Raw genomic sequence first — 20925 nt, 5'->3', positions numbered from 1 at the left:
AGGTCTGCCACCACTAAGAAACCTGAAACTATTAAACTGTGATGTCTTCATAGTTTGTTGGGGATGGCTGATGACTTTAAATTGATGTATGAGGACAAGTTTGCCTCTCCTGATCCCTGCCCCTCTTCAGAAAACGCATCTTACTGGAAGTCTTGCTTCCTCTTTTCCCATCTTCCTGGGACAAAGGCTTTCTCCCTCAATGTAGTGTCCTACTGAATGTCACACAGCACACAATGTCTGGCAGTTTGCTAGAGGGAAGGATGACAGCCATCGTTTTGGGGAGAGGATGAGTTGCCTCAGCCCATTCCCATTTCAGTGCTGAAGAGGCTGTACAACCATCACTGCTGCAGCTGTGGACATGGAGGCGAAAATACAGTGATGTTAGTAACCGTGTAGCCTGGTCTGTGTGTGCAGTGACAGCACAAGTGTATTGGAATTAAATATCATACATGTGCCCCCCTTCGAATTGGTTCTGCAGTATCTTTTCAGCTGTGCTGAACTGGCATGTTTAGAGTTACACAGTGAACTGATTTGTCTTAGAAGGGATTTATTTTTTTCCCCAGCTTAGTGGCCTGACCCGGTTCCCAAGCAGAGTGCTATACTGGTACAACTGAGGGAACACATGACTGGGAGCGGGGGCTACTTGAGCTGCCTCTAGCTGAGAGAGACAGACTCATACAGCCAAAGCTGTAGCATCAGCTCGTGTGTACTTAGAACTGTGATACTGCTCAAAAAATACTGTATATTATCTGTGTTTCAGTTGCCACTATTAGTAAACATTACATATAGTTATCCAAGCAGATATGACTGGTTTCACTGAGGTGATACCATAAATTTGATTTTAGTTAGTACAATTTTTCTGGATGTCAGAGCTGATGCTTGCACAAAACTTGCACTGAAATAGGCAGACTGTAAATAAATGATTCTTTTGATCCAAGGCCCTTATGGACACACTTCAGAATACCTGAAATAAGGTGCATTACTTTCTATTGCAGTCATTGAACTAGGCTGGTGAAATTCAGTTTCCTATCTCATATTGTATTTTGAGGTGCAAACTGAATTATATGATGTTATTTTGCCTTACTGGACTCTAGTCTTCTAAAAACAGTGGGTTTTATTATGGTTAGAGTGAGATGGTTCTATCATCAAAGTGTTGGAGTAGTTGATCTTTGGTTTAGGATGCTTTTGAAACACAGGAAAAAACAGTATGCAGCCTTTATGACTCTTATAACTGACTTTTTTGAGCAGGGTATTTACTGAAGTCTTAAAAGTCACCCTGACAAACTTTTTGAGTAACCAGTCTTTGTACTACCTAACAAGTAGGTTTCAGTTTCTATTCGTGTTACTTCTCAGTATAACAGACAGATACAAATCCTTCAGAAGAAAACCTGCAACCTGACATGATTAATTGCTGTGGTCTACTATGATTGCATAAGATGGAGGAATTGAAGCAGTAGTCAAAACTGGCAAGAACTAGAGCACAGCCATTACTGAGATCATACAATTACTAAGGTAGCTCAGCAGGAAGCAGTGCACCCGAACACAGCTTTTTAGGCTGTTCAGAAGCTGTGTCATTTACCCACACCCACATCCCCCCCCCCCCCCCCCCCAGTTTAGCACAAGCGATCAGAAATTCTTAATTCCACCTCTTACTTAGGTGGAACTGCTCAAAGTTGCACGTCTTGTTGCTGCCGCTGAAGCGCCGTGGGGAACCACACTAATATAGCCTCGCCTCTTCAATTTTAGCTTTCTGGGCAAGGGCACCTCCTGGGACAGCCATGCTGGTGAGTGTATCTCCAGGATACCCAAGGCTGTTGACTCCTGTGGTTTTTGGGGGAATGTCCCGGAAGGAAGCTTGCCAGTTACACTGGTACACGCTTTGCCTCATTTGAACGAGCACAGATAAAAGCTAAACGTATACCAGTTTTGCCACCTGGTGAACTCGTATATACGCATGGCATGATACACCAATAGGATGGTCAGTTAGAGTATGTTAAATAGATAAACCCAGAATGGAGGCAAGCGATCCTATCTGGGATCTAGGCTTATATAATACTGCATAAATAGTCTTCAGACTTGTAGGATGGGAATCAGTCCGATACGTACTTAAATTGCTTCATTTCTGCAATTAGTTATGCAATGAATTAAGGATTTATCTAGCATCTCCTAATAAATGGCACAAAAGTTCTGTATCTTATGATGCTTGGATGAAAGCTTCACTGTAAGATAATTTTTTTGTTGCATTATGACACACTTTTCTCCCAAGCAATTCTGAATTCACCATCCACAGTCCAGCAGTGGCTAACAAGGTTATCTTTTCTTCTGAAGAGCAGGATCGCTGAATAAGATTGGAGGATTTATAACACTGAAGATTGAAGAAGATTGTACATGCATGTCAGTTTTCCTTTGTAGCTTAGGGCTATGTAGTTTAGTCACGCAGAAGTACATGGTCACTATGGGAAATTAAGATTTACTACCCAAATACAAACTTTTATTCAGAAACCTCTAGGTGGCTTGTGTGCTTTAATATTCATAGTGTTTTCTGAAAAACACCTTAACACAGGCATGTAACAATAAAAGAAAAGGAAGAGGCAGCCTTTTCTTGAGGACTGAAATGCAGTTTGCGTGAAGGGAATAGAATGAGTTGTATTAACATAGCGAGGCAATTTTGGACTATGTAGCTGCTGTATCACCACAGTATTTTCAAAGAAAAAATAGTATTTGTATGGATGATGCTTTCTTAATAAATGGCTAGAAGATGCTGCTTTGAAGGAAACCCAAAAAAAAATTATTCTCATTTGACCTGTTAATCTAATGAAATACTACCTCATTATAAAAGATCGTAGCAGTTGACTGTCACCTGTTTATTTTAGTTGTTTGTGAAATGATTTTGGGGAAAATAGCTTGTAAAGTTGACCCTGATTAGATACTATTTTGTAAAAGTTTGAAGTGGCAGTTTAAGTCCTCTTTATAGCATGTTAAACGTAGCAGGGGTTATAGCTATGGCATTAATTTTGTGAATTAAAGGTATTTATGAAGAGCTAACTTTATATCTTATGAGAACTGGTGAGGCAGAAAATAATAATTTGCATGTTATAGTTTGGGCCTTAGCAGTTCAGGAACTGTGATATTGAAATAGTGGAAGAAGCTGGGCCAGACAGGTCAATTTCATATATCTTCTTTATTAAGTCTGCGATTCATAAACCAGGATATGACGGTATTTCTCTGTATAAGTCCATAATAAAAATCTAACCTTATTGCATTTGGTGTTTGCAGAGCAGCTCACTTATTAGTTAACATTTTTAGTTTAAATACTAGAATGAATAGAGCATTACTATTGATCTAATATTAATTATTCTCCAACTATTTTAAGTGGAAAAGTAACAACTATAAAAAATGGAAAAAAACTTTAAAGTCACTTTATTTTGCAGTGTTGTACTAAGTATTTAAATTATTTTATTACATAAAAGATTTAATGAGACTTGTAAGCAATTTTTCTGTTGCCTATGTTACCTTAAATTTAAAAAGAAGTCAGTAATAATGACTGAGTGATCGAGTCCACGAATCTACTTCCAGACTTTTTAAGTAGATGCTTTCTTCAAGCCTGTTCACTATAGGTATTGGCAGTCAACGTTTCAGAGCTTATATGGTACTGCATTTATATTGTAGGAGTACATGTAAAATAGGAGAGTGTTGAGAATTTATGCCTTGAGGCATAAATTCCATAGATGGAAACGTGTGAAGTCTCATTGAGGAGGAATGCTTCCCAGTCTACCATTAGTCTGTTTGCTGAATCCTTATTATTATACGCAGGTAAAACATAAAGAGTCTACATTTTTACAGGAAACAACACTTCTGATTCTAGAAAATTGTTTTAAGCTAAATATACTAAATAAATCTATATGTGTCCCATATTTTGTGTATGCTTTCAAATTACATATTTAATTGATTTGAAGCCCTATGCACTCTGATAATCTACATGCAAACTGCCAGGGAACTGAGTGGTAAGAGAAAAGGAGCCTGAAATGCCTCTTTATGTCAGTCAGACTTCTAGGAAAATTTCTTAAGAATTTACCACTTTACTTGTAGTCCCCTATAATAATCAGAAACTACCCAGGTGAACTCTATGATGGGGAATAGCTCTCAGCTGGCTGAGCCACAGTCTTTAGCTGCTATATATTTAGGCCATACGAGGCATTTTCTTTCCTTAAAATGGCTGCTGCCCCTGGAGGTAGCAATACCAAACAGGTACATATTTCCTCAATGTCTTGTTAATAAAACTGAAATACTGTTTTTTTCAATATGAGTTAGACTTTTTTTGTCTACTTTGTGGGTACAATGGTGTTTTTTAAACTCAAACTTCAGCTGATGATTTTATGTATTAAAAAAAGCTTTTTATGGTTGTACTGTGGTCAGATAATAAAATAAGATTGCAAAATAGACCTTTTAGAGCTCTTTGTATTAAGTTGTTTCTCTTTGTTTAAATTTTAATCTGTTTCTTGCTGACTGTGGTCTTTTTTGACTGTTTGGTGGTTTGGTTTTTTTTTTTTTTTTTTGAGTGAGTGAGATGAGAGTTACTATCCTAAATTTATGAGAAGGTGGAGGGTGTAATACGTCCCACTACTCGATTGCTTTCTAGCTCTTGGTGCTTTTCTGTCTTTCTACATTGGACACTGCTTCATAGCCAAGTTGATCATTTTATCTGTAGAAATACTTTGTGAAGTTTAATGAGTATGATTATTTGATGATGATGAGGTTTGTGATGATTAATTGGGGAAAAAAAAATCCTAATTATACATCTGTCTTAAGTCACTGTATTTTGTTACTAGTGGAAGTTTGTTTTGAAGTGTGTATTGGTGAAGATACCCAACTAAGGGAGAAAGTAACTCTTTTTTATGATTCAAAGACAAGAGAAAGATAGTGCACTAAGCAGCTATGTTTAACTAGCTGGGCTTTGTTTCCTCAATTGTAAACAAAATTTCTAGATCAACAAATACTGTAACAGAGGAGCTACCGAGAAAGTAGTTTAAGTGTATTGCTGTTTTGTAGTGTGAAACTTCTAAGAGCTATCTGTATTTAAAAACTTATACGTCTGTTTTCCCTTTTACTAGGATATCCGGAAATTCTTTGGCGTTGTACCTCCTGGAAAGCGACAAGAATGTGAGACTGTAAAAAAGAGTGAAAAAATTACAAATGGTCAAGGACCATCAAGTGGGAAGAAAAGGGGAAAGGAGACTAAGGTTTGTTTTGCCGTTCTTATTTGTGAAGTGCTTGGTTTCTCTGATGTAGGATTGCTTGTATCTCTACTGTTTTTTAAAGTCATAGTTCTTCTCGTGTACTCAAAAACCAGAGTATATGTCAGTTGTTTTTATAGGCGTGGGAGGAAACTACCACTTAATATCAACTTCTAGAAGCAAAACCGTGTTAAGTGGTGAATAAAACTGCTAATTTTCAAAACATTTGTGTTGTAGGGCAGAGGAGAGGGTAGGTAGAAGTTATATAATGATTATATGCTAATGTAGGCACAATCTAATGTCTTTGAAGTTATTTTAGCTATGGCCCACGTTTCTTTTAAGTAGCTCTGCTTATTTGATTTTTAATTTCATCAAGACTGAGTCTTACGCACAGTAGATGTAGACATATCATAAAGATGTCATGCTTTCAAGTAAGGAAAAGGTCTGTGATGTAGGTGTCCTCTGACCAGGTTTTTTAACCATTTTTTTTTTTAAACACCTGTGGGGTAAACAGTGCTGCCTTTCTTGGATGTAATGACTTACGTAAACTTGCTGCAAAGACCAAATTCTGTAAAATGACAGGTTAAAATTAGATTAGGCTCTAGTCTCAGAGGATTTCTCATGTTAATCATCTGAACTGGTATGAAAAAAGAAAGGAGTGGCTAAAAAGGGCTTTAAAATCACTTAGAGAATGGAAGGATTTCTAATAGGATGGAATGCCTAAGGTGAAGCGTCACAATGAATAAATAAGATGTTATTTAAAAAAAATATTTTGGCTGTGTAACATCATTGTCTCCATGTAAAAATAAAGAACCATTCTGTGGAACTGAAAGACATAACAATTATCTTAGATGATCTATTATTTTTACTTTGCAATTCTACAATTATATAAAGGATTTAACAGGTTTTGGATTAGAATTGAATGTGGATTATAAAGCATGCACAGTTATGTTCATCTAGAATTATATTTTTTTGAAGCATTTACAGCTGTGCACGACTACAAAACAACATAGTTGGTAGTTTGGTAGGCCCAGGAAACTTCCTAGCTGTGCAGCTTGAGATTTTTCTAAATGTCTAAAACGTGTCAGTGCTTTAAAAAAAAAAAGTAAAATTCCTTCAGACAGTTTACTACTAGCTGGTGTTAGATAGGACATGTTTGTTTACTGTGATCGTTGGTGCAGTCTGTTACGGTAATTGCACTGCTTAACGAGTCAGAGGAGAAGCTGCAAGCAACTAGGATGCAGAATAGGAAATCAGTCTAGCTTCACCTGTTGTGTATGTTTTTTTGCTTTTTCAAGTGGCTATATATTATTCTGAAGTTGCATCAAATTGTGGTGGTTACAGCAAAGCTATACCCAGAATGGAACATAAAGTGAAAGCTGAATTCTATACAAGTAACTTATTGGCCTTTGTGACTTCTGTTTCTGGTGGGACCATGGATTAATAGTTGGAAGTGCTTGAAAATCTGTTTGATTTACTTTGGCATTAAACTTGAATATTTATTCTCAACATAATAATCTATGGTTTGCTTGGGCCATGTTTTGCGTTATTACTGCAGTTTCTTCCTCTGCCCTGCACCTTTCCCCCTCCCACTCGTGAGTTAGCACAAGATTGTTTGTAAATGTAATATCGGGAAATAAATAATTTCCTTTAGAATTTGTTTGACACTCATAAATTCGTATGTGTAACTGAGTAAAGCTGGAATGACCGTTTACTGGTTGGACTAATGGACTGTTACCCCTAGGTGAATAATTCACCCAGTGACGATGATTACAAACAAAAGCGGACAAACAAGAAAAAAAGAATAATCTACGATTCAGGTAGTGTTCACAGTTGTTTTTGAATGCTCCTTTGTATTTTTTGCATCAGTGTTCAAGGCCAATTGGTAAATGGTACATCTGAAAGAGAGCTGTGGTTTGTTTGTGTTTTTTTTTTTTTTTTTAAGTAAATGCAATTAAAAACATTTTGCACAGTAATTATTGATGGATATCTAAATATATTTGTTAAGAGCACTGTATGCCATGCAGGTAATATACCGTGCAAAGTAACCTCTGTTTAAAAAAAAAAAAAAACAACCCAAAAATCAAATGAACAAACAGCAGCCCCCCCTCCCCCAAAAGTTCAGATAGTAAATTCTATCAAAACTCCAGATTTTTTTTTTTTTGTTGTTATGAAGATGTATATAAATTGCAGGGAATTTTAGGTTCCCTGTTCTGTTAAGGATAAATAACATCCTATGCTGGGTGCAGGAGGCTGATCATATACTATAATTTCACATTTCTGTGCATTGTGTTAACATAATATAGCATATTGATTTAAAAGGCTAACTTGTGTTTCTGTATGTGTCTTTCTCTATTAAAAAAATCTACTAAACGTTCATCCCGCAGTTTTAAACTTACAGTATGGAACACACAGAAAACTATTTAAAGCATTGCTATCACATTCCAGAAATATTCTTTGGAATATTATAATATGGGAAACCCCTTTTATAGCACTTAAACCAAACAAGAAAAAGTGTGCGCACCCACCCACCCCCAAACAAAAAAAACCACCAAACCCTTGCCTGCCAAGTTAAGTTAGTTTAACTTAAAAGCTTGAAATTTCTAGTTTAATCTTTCTGAGATGTTACATCATGTAATCCTCTGATTCAATTCTGAATCTTGAACAGTTGTGAAACTGTAGAAAAGACTGCAGGAATTTCTACAGTTTTTGACTTCTACTGAAGACTTCAGCTTGAGTTTTTAGAAGCAGTCTCCTTAACAATAGAAGAGTGCTTCACCTGTAGCAGAAAAATGATCACCCAAACATCTGTCAGAGTAATGCTATTGTACATAGAAAAATGTGTTCAAACCTCCAGTTAAACTGTTCTATAAGCAGTTCCTGTTCCGCAGTGCGGGACAGAAGTAGAAATATTTCTGCATTAAAAGGTGGAGTACAAAAGTACCATTAACAGATAACTCAGCTGCTACTTTTAAAGTGCTGATACTGTCTGGAGATTTTGCAAGTTCTAGCCCATTAGCAGCAGGAGAGGAAAAGAGAAATAGTGCTTTTTTTTTTTTTTTTGGGGGGTGCACTGAAGTCAAAAGTCAATTGACCATAGCCGCTTTTTTTGTTTGTTTTAATAATTACAATATGTATTAGTGCTTATCATGGAAAAAAGTAGGCTCTGAAGGGTAGTCCTCTGTTACCCTTGCCTAGTTGTCTCTTCAGTTTGTTGTGCTTAGTCATATGGATGTTGGGATACATAATCCACAGCGATGTAAGTTTGTCATGTTGATGGCTTTTTTTGGGATATGGAGAATGGTTGGTGAGGTGAGTGGCAGTCTAGTAGTGTTCTGAAAAATCGGAGTACAACAACCTCAGTGATCTCTTTTAGCCTGTTGCTAGCTTTTGGAATAAGTGTCACCGCTTATTTTATATATTATTTATATAATAATAATAAATATATAAATAGAATAATAAGTATATAAAACAATATATATAATTTTATATATTTTATATATAAAAATATATGTTATAACACCAGCATAACATAATGCCATATAAATTTAATCAGGCTAATTAAGCTATGTTGGTGTTTTGTTTTTGGGTGTTTTTAAGTAAACTGGTGTACTTTGACAGTTGCATTCCTTTTTGGAAAGGTTTTTTATACAGGCATATCAGTTCTTGGAATAGGAGCAAAATATTTCTTGTCATGTAAACAAAACCCACTCTCTAGAATGAGTTCTGACCAAATTTCCATTTAATCGTGTATGTGCTGGAATAAATGATGGCTAGGCTATTAGCTGATGGAGAAAAATGAAGCTGTGCTCTGATGTTGCATATGATATCTTTTTCTCACTCAGTTGAATATATGTGAACACATGTTAAGTGATGTTATGTGATCTATTACTTAAAGCCTGTATGTGTGTGGAGGAAATCTACATTTATGTTGTGGTCAAAATACAGATTCGGAAGAGGAGGTGCAGTCAGTGAAAAAATCCAAGAAGCCATCTGAGAAAAAAGCAGCTACTTCAAAACTTGGTAAAGTTCTAAAGCAGGATCCTGTTGTTTATATTTCAGAGACAGGTAATGGAAGAAATACATCATTATATTTTCAGTTGTAGTGGGGTGGATTATGTTACAAATGGTATGGATTGTTTGACTGATACATTCTTAAATATTGCCATGAAGTGTGATGTTGAGGAAGACAAATTATGTTTTCCTTAAACCAGGTAACCAAAAGCACTTCAGAAGTTTAGCCTCAAATAAAGTCAGGAGCAGGGTAAAACTGACCTGATGTTGGGTAGTGGCTTAGGTTGATTTAAATAGGCATATAATTTCATGAGCTAACACTTCCCTGCTTAAGAGTATTCCATAGATTTAGGGGAAGGAGTTAAGTAAAGGAAGTATTTTTAATATAGTTAAACTGCTCACTAGCAAACTTTGTGAAGTGATTGCTGGTTACCATAAATAGGTTTGAAAACCTGGATTTTCATTTTACTTGATACATGACTTTCCATGTCTTTAATCTCTGACTACTATGTTAGGTGACTGCATTTACTTCCTTATCAACACAAACAATTTTTTTGAAAGAAAAAAACCAAACCAACGGTATTTGTATATTAGACTTCTATGAAGAACTAGAAATTGGAAAAAACAATGGTAACAAAATTGCATTATATCTTGTACATACCATGCTATGCCATACTTCTCAGATTTCAGAATTCTGGAGCTATTTCTGCTCTTGGGTAAAGGGGTGAGTGTAATTAGCCGTTCTTGATCATTTTCAGGTCTTCTGTAGCCTTCTGAAAAAATCGTGACAGTGATTAGCTGCTAAGTGCTCCTCAGAGTTTTGTTTGCCTTTAGTTTCTTCTTTAGAATCTGTGCAGTTAAACTGAAAACACAATGTTAAGGCAAGCTGTAAGTACCGTTCAGTTGAACAGATAAGGGCAAATTCTATCAAGTTTGATTTAAGAGTCTTGTGTGTTAATTTGTTTTCATTGTTTGTGTGGTGGTTGTTCCTTAGTACTGCTTTCAGCGTTGCTCTTTGTGTGATTCTTGACCTTGGTGCTCTGAAGAGGAATTTGACTGTAAATTAGCAGGAGGTGTTTGTCTACTGTTGCGGAAGTTTCATCCTGCAGAATTATCATTAAACCTGTTTCTTTCCCAGCTTCAAACCAAAAAGCTTTATAGTGATTTTTCTGCTGCGCCCGCCCCCCCCCCCCCCCCCGCTATGTTCTTAATTCTATCATGAAGCAGTTTTGCTTCCAGTTATTTGCTTCATATTGTGCACTTTCCTATATTAAATTTGAGATGTTATGGAAAAGTTTCAGTGGCATTAGCTACTGTTGTTTGATAGGTGAACATCAGTTTATGTAGACTCAGTCTTATTTAAGAATTAAGCATCCTTAAAGGTATGCCACCAGCATAGAGGAAAATACATTTTTACAAAATTCACAAAACCTGAGTATCTGTGGAAGAAAATTAACAGAGTTTCTAGTATTTAGCTTAATATTTCAGTACTACTGGAAGATTGACTTTAACACTTACTCCAATTTAACTAAGAGATCTGGTAGTGGCACTTAAGCAAAGATTAAGACTCAATGTGGACAGAAACAATTCACTTATTAGGATTCTGATAACAGGATGAAGTTGATTCCTGACTTACTGAAAAGCATAGATTGGAAGCATCTCAAATTTCACTTAGTTAATTTGATACATGAGAAGCTTTTTGAATGGTCTACTGTGAAGAGGTGATAGCTTCCCAACTTAAATCTCGTCATGTTATGTTGATTCTCTTCTGATTTGCTTTTCAAACATCAAGGTCTCTTTCCGGACTGGATCTATCGTAATTTCACATTGATTTGTTATAATGCAGATAAACTTAGGTATTTTGATATCGGATACTGGTTACTATACTCTGATCACGTGTGCAACACAAGCTGTAGAATTTCCTGAGCGTTGCAACACTAGGTGGGCACATCTTGGTCACAAAAGTATTTCTTATAGTTTGTGATGCATCTCTCTCTAGTTACTATCACTTAGGCTTGAAGCGAGAAAGACTTAGGCTTTTTGTCAGTTGCTGCTGTGTACTTACAACATCTGTTCTGAGGTCAGCTGTGGCTGTAACTATCAGGTCTTCTGTATTTGTCTCCTAGAGGTGGAGTTCTCCACTAACCACAGGGCATCCCTTGTATGGATTCTCAGAAACTGTGGTTAAATTAGCAGACTTGCATCCAAATCTATTTTGATAAAACATGTGTTTTAAGTGTTAGAATTCCAGGAGTTCTGTGATTCCTCTTTGAGTTTTAGGATATATATTTGGAAAACTGTCCGCAGTCCTTGGGTATAGCATTTTTTTGGTAAGATCATTGCTGAGCATAAACATTGCCTCCCTATAATTGTACCATGTATTTTTAAACCAAAAAATAATTGTTTGCTGCAGTATCCCATTAGAAGTGTCTCTCAGATGGCTTTTTTCTATACCTTCGTCCCTCACAGGCTCTTTTCAAGAATCACTGTTTTGAAGATGGATTGTGCTTACTTTACTTGTCCTAGATATTTGACTTGGCATTTAGCTGTACTCTGTCACGTATTCAAATGAGCTCAATTTGCCAAAGTATCCTGAACAATTTATCTATCTTGTTTGTCTTTTTACTCAAAACATTGTTTCCTTTGACAGTTTTGCCAACAACTCTTTCCTAATTAAAAAGGCTCTTTAATAGCATTGATCCCAGAGTAGATAAACGATCAGATTCCTGGGGAATAAACGGTACATATTTAGGTTCATTATGCAATTCAAGGTGGTGTAATCAAGTTTTTCTGCATAGGGATACAATGGGAACACTGGTCAAGGTTATTGATGAAATCCCTGAAAACCACAGCTCAAGGTTACTCTTATCTAAAGAGTCTTAAGTACACACAAGGTTGACTTAATAGTCTACGACTAAAACAATGCCTTTATAACCTTGAGACTTAACACTTGAATTTTGTTTACGTTTAATCTGTATAAATTTTTTCTTCAGCTTAATGGAGCTGTCAGGCTGAGTGTGTTTTAAAGGTATTGATACAGCTATTGTCTTGAGATAAACATGTTTTTCAAGAATAGGCATATAGAAATAGCAGATAGAAAAGATCCTAATGAAATTTGTAGGCATTTGTCCTTTTCTTGTTTTTAGCGTTATGCAGCTGAAAAATCAAAATATGATGCTTGTTGGACTTGCTAAAAAGTCAGAATATCATTCTCAAGGGCTCTGTCCATGGCAATGTGTTTGAAAGAGCCTTTTGGCATCAAGTAGTCAGTAGACGCTTGGTAGCTAAATTGCCTCAACCTATTTTTCAGTTTCATTCGTTTCTCGAAATTCTTTTCAGCTCTTCTACCCAACTATGTGGGATACAGCTTTCTTGAAAAATGTTGGGGGGAATTAACTTTTTGGTTTGTGTAAGAGTGAATTGATGAGATTATTGTGTTGCTTATGTTTCTTATTAGCTTGTGAAGTTGCCTTTTCCTCTTTCAAAAACACAAAAAAATCAAGAATAGTAGCTCTTTGTAGTCTATAAGAAATACTTTACTATTATAGAAACAAATTTAACTTAAATAAATATTTAGTTTACTGATGGCCAAAGATGAAGTGAAGTTGTTCTAGCAGGTAGCAAGGGGAAAAAAAAAAAAGAGCCTTTTTTAGTTGATAAAACAGTCTTAGTGGATTGGGAAAAAATCCAAATGTTTGTTGTACTTGTTAAAATACCACTGTTTGACTGTTTAGTGAAGTATGGAACCTTGAGCTTTGTTTGTGGAAGATGACCTGTTATTATGACGTGTTGAACCTCATCTGGTTTCATCACAGGTAGTTATTTGTCAGGAATTGCGACTTCACGTTTAGTGAATACTTAATCTTTCACATATATAATGTAGAGGTAATTTTGCATATGTAGCAATCACCTTCATCGCTTGAATACTGCAAAATATAACTTTTAAAATAAAAAAAACCCCATGTTGTAATGGTAGGCTGAATTATTTATAAAGCTAGAAAAAACAAAGTGGTAGAAACTGAGTAGGGTTGTAGGTTACTGGAAAACTGTCCCTTGAGAGCTTAGAAGATAGGAGAAGAATAATAGTTTGTGAATGTGCTTGCAGAATATAGACTCTTTTAATATAGAGAATATTGGGGGTGTGGGGAAACAAACAAACAAAAAAAACCCCACAAAACCCACAGAAAAAAAATCACATAAGTGTTAGAACTAATGGCCAAAAAGAAAAGTCCCCACATCCAAACACTGGTTCAAATGAGCAGCAGATTGTTAGTGAATAAGCATGTCTTACACTGAAGTGTTTTGTAAGGGAATAAGAAATTGTCACTGTTACTTCCTGGGCGATACTAACATTGTATGTACTTACAAAAATCACTGTAGTCATGAGAAAATGTGTGAAGGTGATAAATAGCTCTCTGTGTACCAGCTTTTAAAGTGCTTTATGAAAGGTCAGTTGAGACTTAAGTGGCAAGAGGAGTGTTGTATAAACATAGTAAACCTATGATAGTATCTGGCTGCTTTGACCTGGAGTTGCTGCCCTGAGATATGGAAGTGGAAGCTAGAAGTGTGGATGAAGTAAAATTTCATCTTATTCTTAAAGAGGTGATCTTTTTTCTTTTCTCTGCAGAATCTAGGATAATGGCAATATTGAGAAATTAATATGGTAACTTTGAATAAAAAATTTATAGGATTAACTTATCAGAAGACGGAGTGGTTATTTTGTCAGCCTGTATTTCAAATGTGGCAGGACATGAAATAAATTTATTACAGTTTTAATCTCTGTAACAATTGCTGTTAGATTTTAAGTTTTTAAAAATGGGCGTGTTATTGCACTTATTTTTACAAGTATGTGGTCATCTTTTACTGCGTTCTGGAGGTGTGTTAAAAGATGTCCTGGTCAAGCAGCTGGCTAGCTGTAGTACTGTGCTGTTCACTTCTTATGTTTGGACTGCAAAATGGTTGTTTTAATTGTCAATTTCTTTTGAGGAAACTTTCTCGAAAAATATCTTTCATGTGTACTTCATGCTTGTTCCTTCTTTAAAAAATGGCTTCTGTGTGAAAGCTACTGATTCTGTAGGCTGTTTTCAATGTTTTAAAGCCCAAACTATTTTTTAATCTGTTTAGAAAAGGAAACGTGTTTATTTTCCCACCATGTTTTTGTGGGAGATTTTTGTGGTTTTTTTTAATAGAATTTTCGGTGTTTGGGTTGTTAATGTGTATTGATATTAATGGGAAATATAATGGCATAAAATATCACTTTTTATAAAATACTCCACAACTTTAGGCATGTAGCAGACTGGACTCATGATACTCTTGAACAGAGGCACTGGCATCTCCATGTGCTGTTACTCTAAATTATAATTTAAGGTTAAATTAATAATTTTGTCATTAAATTTCGATGCCATAGTTAACGCGTTTTAATCCCTTTCTTCCTCTGGAAAGCAGTAGAAGTGAATTCTTTTTCTGGTAGCTGAATGCAGAAGTTAACTCGGATAAGTGTCATAAATCTATTTTAAATTAGGGATCTGAGATGGTATCCTTAATCCAGTGTTAATCTGATTGCCTGATAGTTCTGTCTGTGGAGATACCTGTTCTTGTAAGCATTATGCTCTTCCATGACTGCAAAAAGCATTTTTATTGGGTTTTCTTTCCCTTTAATGGTCCAGTTGAATTTTTGCATACTTGTAACAGTACAGTGAAAAAACTGAATGTCCTTCTTGCTGAGACCTAGCAGCGAATTACACATATGCAGGCTTGTTTTTCTTTTATTACAGGAATACAGGCAAATGTGTATGCATTGTAAATATATTAAGTACCTTGAGTTTTTACATTTTGCACTTTTTGGAACTTAATTGTGTGTCTTCAATGTGTGCATTATCTATGATGTTGTTCATCTGTGTTATTTTCCAGCTGAGTCCTGACTTTATTTCTCTCACACTGATACTTTGTTTGGCTCCTTATGCCATCAATGTGGTGAAACACAAGAGGTGTGTTTTGCTGGGTGTTTATATGCACATCAGAGCAAGGTGACATTAGTGGTCCCGACACTGTAGGTAGTACAGTGAAGTAGAAACTGATATCTGAAAAGGAAAGCATTTAGAATAGTGGAAGCCATAGTGTAGGGAACGGCCTTTTTCTTTTCAATCCATGTCTGTTTTCCTTTTCATCTCCAGCATGACTTGTGAACCCAGCTGAAGATAAGCTAATTAATTTTTTAATACTTAACCAGATTTTAATGTTTCTAGTCCTGTAAGTGCAAATGAATATTGTTTCTTCTGTGCTGTGTGTCCTACATAAGACAGCACTTTTTTAAGGTAGGACCTAAGATTATAACACAGAGGTAGTACGTAGTAAAGTTTGGAGTAAAACTTTATAACTGACTCATGCAGATTATTTCTGTTTACAAAGTTGCTATGCCATTAAAAAAAACAATGTCTTGTTCTTTACTACATCAGTAATTCATATACCATTATTGTAGGCATTTAACTGGTATGGATACAAGTACCTTATTTGCAGGTAGCTTTTTTTTCTTATGGTTCAGAGTTCCCATTAATTTGTTTTTTTTTTTTAATGGTATAGGTGTTTTGTGGTGCACCTAAAATGTTATAACTTGCTTTGTAATTTTTCAGTAGTTAAAAATCTTAAAATGTAGGAGACTTATTTTTTTTACATATTTCTTGCAGGTTTTTAATTATTTCACAAAGCATGTGAAGATAGATGGCAAATTTTTGCACTTAAGTATATATAATGTTTTCAGACGATAAAAAGTAGAATTTTAAAAGCTCTTGCGGTTCATGTTTGCTGTAGAGCTTCTCCGTTTATTTTTTTTTTCAATACTCGCACAAATGATCTTTTTCTTAGAAATACCATAAAATTATTGTAATCACTCAGTATATTGCATTTGAATGATAAAATTGGGCAGGTGAAAGTTCCCTAGTTCCCACTTACCTGTATGAACTTTCTGTGACTGAAATACTTGATTTTTATTTATTTATTTATTTAGAAAGCACTTGGGTAATCTGCTGGATTAGTTTAAAATGCAGAAGAGGACTCTCTTTTTGCTAGACTAGTTCATTTTGTGTGAAACAGAACACTGTGTCCTAAGTAGCTCAGTAACTTGAGCTGAAGCTGTAAAAAATGAGCGCATTTATACTTGGTTGGATTTTTTTCAAGTTACTTTTTTTCCTTTTTCCTAATTATTCGTTTGGCATTACTGAATATCGCTATCATGCAGTAAACTTTCAGCAGCTAAACCAGGACATGAAGTTTCATTGTATGGTGAGGATTCATATCTGCTTTTGTGAAATGATAAAGCTGCTATTATGGTAAAAGTAACCAGTTCAAGTGAATAAAACTCTCTAGAATAAACTGGAAGGGGTTAATGGACTCATAATTTCTAATCGCATGCCAAGGTAATACACACAGCAGTTTCTATGCCAAATGTGAGCATTTCATTTGGAAGGAGCTGCTGTAACTGAGGGTTTTGCAGATAAAGATCACTTAATTAACTTTAAATATATTCAGCTTTCTCATATATCTTAATGCTCCCAAAACTTCTTTCTAAAGATATTTTTAAAAGATAAGTATACATGTTTGACTAACCCTTTTGTCCAGTACGTAACAAATAAAATTCCATCAAAAGGTACGTAGTTTCGCACTAAAGTATATAATTACAATTAGACGTGGCAGTTACTGCGTTGTGGTCTTGGATCCCAGAACCTTTTTCCCCTCAAAGTAAAAAATGACAGAGGCAACTTCTTGAAATTATCTTTGAGAGTAAATTTTTTGAAATTTACATTTGGAAAATCAAAATGTAAATTTGATTTCAGGGGAGTAAAGCTGGAATGGTTCTGATAAGCTTTATATTTTTATAACAGCATGGAACCTTGACATGTCGATACAGGCAAAGCGCTCACAATTGTGGTTTAAAGTGCATGTTTGTAGTACATCTAAAATCAAACAGCTTGCTGAGAAATGACTTAAAAAATCTAAATGACTGTACAGACCAGTTTGGAATGTAGGTTGCAATTACTGTGTTTTAAAATGTGGAGGAAGATAGGAACTTTGCTAGTCACACATAGCATCGGTTCTTTTTGGAAAGAGTTACAGGGGTTGAGTTTGAATAGTCTTGCTGGCATTTTTCAGAAGCTGTGGTTATCTTAAAGATAATCTTCTTAAAGATTTACTTTAAGCAAAAGGTGAATACAGAACTCAGTCCTACCAACTGTTGGGACTGTCGAGTGCTGACCAGTGCATATTCAAAATAATCAAAACTTGATACAATGACTTCTTTTCATACATGCGCTATTTTCCCCACCCCTAACTTTAGCTTGGACAGCAATACTTACTGCTCTAGACTTCAAGTTCGCTAGGACAGGAGCTGGTTTAATTACTTGTGCAGACATGGTGCCATTGAAACTGAAGAATGTCTGGAATATTGTCACTTTATACAAGTAATGTAGACTTCATGACTTTTGCATAGGATATAGTCCTTTAGCTCCCTATAGAAATCCTTATTTACAAACATCAATTTAACATACATTTATCATAATGAGTTACTTGGAACCTGTAGATGCCCTGCCTATATTTAGGGTTGGTTTTATAACATCATAGTAAGAGGTTGTCTCTACCTTAAATTTTTGCCTCTGCCTTAAATTTTTGCATTCTAAACAGAATAAGAACCAGGGAATATGCTCTATACTGATGAGGAACTCGACAGTACAGAAGTGAATGAAATATGTTCTGAAGGCTGCCTGAGGATCTGTCCTATGCTGCTTGTTGCCATTGTCCCTTCCCGCAATAGACTGCTCCCTTTTTAGGTTGGCTGAACCTGAGCCTTTTAAAATGATCTGAATTTAAACAAATGTTTAAAACAGCCTAGATAATTTTGATAGCGCCCGGTTAGGGAATGACTGCAGGTGTTGCTCTGTAATCAGCAGGTGAAAGCCTACTGAAAAAGGGTGAGGGTAGGAAAGAGGAAGAGGAATAACAAACAGTTACAGGTTGGTTGCAGGTGTTAGTTTATTAACCTAATTGTGCTACTGTTAGAAGAGTGTATAAAATGAAAGCCAGATGCACTTTAATACCATGAAATAGTTCTTTAAACCCCCGGGATTTAACAGTTGTTTGTTGCTAGGGAAGTTGGGCCTTGTACATTGCCTGGCATAATAGGTCCCTGCTTCATGTATAGTGTTTGCATCCAAAATAATTAAACACAATCTCCTGGTTATCATGCCTGTCTGTTCCATTAATCACATGATTAGCTTTCTCTTTGTAACATCTACTTAATTCCCAGAAAACTAGACTAGAATATATGGTCTTGACTTGGGTTTGTAATTCAGAGCTAATCCTGAAAAAAAAACCCAAATGTATGCTCAGGGCATTTTTTCATGGTATAGCACAGACAAAAAAAATATGTCAATATAAACAGGAAATACTGTTCTTGGAGTAGTCTTGTTATGCTATACAAAGATTGAGCAACATAAAAGTAATCTAGTTGATGATAAAATGGATTCCTTTTTCCTACTTTGTGAAGTCTGTGCCCCCATGTGAGGCTATCTCAACTGTTCACCTAGCAATGGCTATATGAATGCAATTAATCTACAGTTTTTATAAGCTAAAATCTTGAATTTTCACTTTTATTTTCCCACAAATTATTGTCTGGCTTGTATGAATGAGAATGTCTCTCATCTTTTACAGGTCATGTGTTGAGAAACACTGACCTGAATAGTCCAGCAGCAATACTAGGACTCTTGATTTTTTCAGAGTTGTAAATGAAGTCACCCTCAAGCTTGTGAGGAAACTGGAAGTGTGCAACTGATGAACTTTGCTGTTCACTGCTGTAGCAGTAGGCATGCACGAGCAGTTTGTTGCAAGGAAGAAGCGTTAAGGGTTTTACAGAAAAAGTTGATGTTCTTAAGTACTTGAAATAAGGGGAGTGCCCAGAGATCAGACGAATTTGTGATGTACTTATGAATTTCCTGAACCTGGGATGAAACTGTAGCCTGAATATTTGTCCCCTAAAGCATTTTTTGAAACCCACTTTATAGAATCGGGGTGGTTTTGTTTCCTAATGACCACTTTCATGTTCTCATTCTGCCTTTTCTTTATTTACTTCTATAGACGACTGTTCGTAAGTGCTGTGAGTCTCTTGTCCTCCTTCAGACACCGCCTGCAGTCAATAAATGCTTCTAATCCTGTCGTTTCTAGGAAGGACATAATTAAAGCAAAGCTGTAATTATTGGTAATGCTTAGTACTGGTATCATAAATGACTCAATTCCCCATCCTTTTTAATTAAAACCTAATCATGTTTACTCTGCTTCTTTCTGCTTGAGAGAAAGCAATATCCTGTTGTTTCTTTGTTATTTAAATAGTTATGAGTGAATAATGAAAAAAATCAATATTGCATGCAGATCTTCTGATAACAATAGTGTTGAGTAAAGATTCTTTTCTAGCATGGAGCAGTCCTTAGCTTAAGAAAAGCTGGGAGCAGGGGGCGCAGAACAGGATGTGTATCTTCTTTTCAAGACAAATAAATGTAATTCCATCTACATTAACTGTTAATTACTAGCAATAGGTACATTTTACTCCTGCAAATGCATTTTCTTGTTAAACTAAAAAATTTAAAAGAAGCAAAAATATTTCTGAAATTAAGTTTGAGATAAGCAGGCTCCTATTCAGACCTCAAACTACTGAAAATTAGGAGCTAGTGTCCAAATCTCCTGGACATGTAATAGTTTGTTAAATTGAGCTAAATGGCAGTAAGAGATTTACTGTTGCCTGGGGAAAGTAAATTGTGTTGAGAATAGTAAGGCTTTTAGGTTTGTGCTAAAACTCGCTGCTGTCAACTGGGGGACCTGGGCTTGAACTTTCTCTCATATTGCTTTGTGAATTGAATTGAACTTTTTCATAGATAAATTCTTATCTTTAGGCATTCTTGATTAAACCGCTGAACCAATTCCTCCCTTACAGATGTATCTTTATTTTATTTCTCTTTCTCTCTGAACTTTCTCTCCCAGGAATAGTCAGGATCCCCTTTTGTACGTGTTATATTCTGCTTAGTAAGGGTTCAGTACCATAAAGTTACAGCTGATGCCGAAAATGCTTGTTACTCCATTTACTGAGAAAAGGTGAAACAAAAAAATCCCACCTGTTTCCCTCTGCCTCTGTCCGGTATATAACAAATATTATAGATGTTAGACATATGACTTCATCTAAACTTAGGGAAGTGATTAAAAAACCAAAATTTTGTATGAAAAGAAATACGGGGGCTTAAATTAGCGAGAACTGGAAAATGAACATATTTTTGTAATAATACTGTCAATTTAAGTTCCATTATAAAACAGACGTTTAGAATTTCTGTGTTTATCATATATTGAGGGGTGTGCCTGAAACATCTTTATTTTGAGAAAAGTAAAACCAGACTTCAGTTAGCGGCATGCAAATGAGACAGCCTCTGTTTCTGTTCCTCTCAAGACTTTGCACTTCATTCCTTCTGTGTCTAATGTTCATTTGGGGGATTTTCTTGAAGTCTTGCACTTGCGCACTTTGAGTTTTTAGAAGAGTTCACAAAGAAAGTGCTTTTATCGCCAGTCGAGAAGTTTGTCCAGCGATGTTTGTCTTCTGTGCTGTCATATTAATCTAATCCTTTGGCAATGATATCTGTAGGTTTTTGTA

At 35.7% G+C, this 20925-nt stretch overlaps 2 protein-coding genes across 4 annotated transcripts in view; both read left to right on the top strand.

Annotated features, from left to right (window-relative positions):
• RPL9 (ribosomal protein L9) overlaps positions 1 to 20925 on the top strand; it is a 219691-nt gene that overhangs the window by 34443 nt on the left and 164323 nt on the right. The gene's annotated exons all lie outside the window — the stretch shown is intronic.
• Positions 1 to 20925, top strand: part of RFC1 (replication factor C subunit 1) — a 41483-nt gene that overhangs the window by 986 nt on the left and 19572 nt on the right. The window contains exons 1-4 of one of the 3 annotated variants that reach the window (XM_063337081.1): positions 1703 to 1784; positions 5112 to 5240; positions 6979 to 7054; positions 9183 to 9302. In XM_063337081.1, the coding sequence (XP_063193151.1) occupies positions 1779 to 1784; positions 5112 to 5240; positions 6979 to 7054; positions 9183 to 9302 (331 nt within the window). In that variant the 5' untranslated portion in view covers positions 1703 to 1778. Of the gene's footprint in view, positions 1 to 1702; positions 1785 to 5111; positions 5241 to 6978; positions 7055 to 9182; positions 9303 to 20925 lie in introns of those variants that run through there. The other 2 variants (XM_063337082.1, XM_063337083.1) reach the window with 2 other exon arrangements.

This window comes from Chroicocephalus ridibundus, chromosome 5 (genome assembly GCF_963924245.1).
Source record: "Chroicocephalus ridibundus chromosome 5, bChrRid1.1, whole genome shotgun sequence".
Taxonomy (NCBI): domain Eukaryota; kingdom Metazoa; phylum Chordata; class Aves; order Charadriiformes; family Laridae; genus Chroicocephalus; species Chroicocephalus ridibundus.
This window is presented reverse-complemented; position numbering and strand designations above follow the sequence as displayed.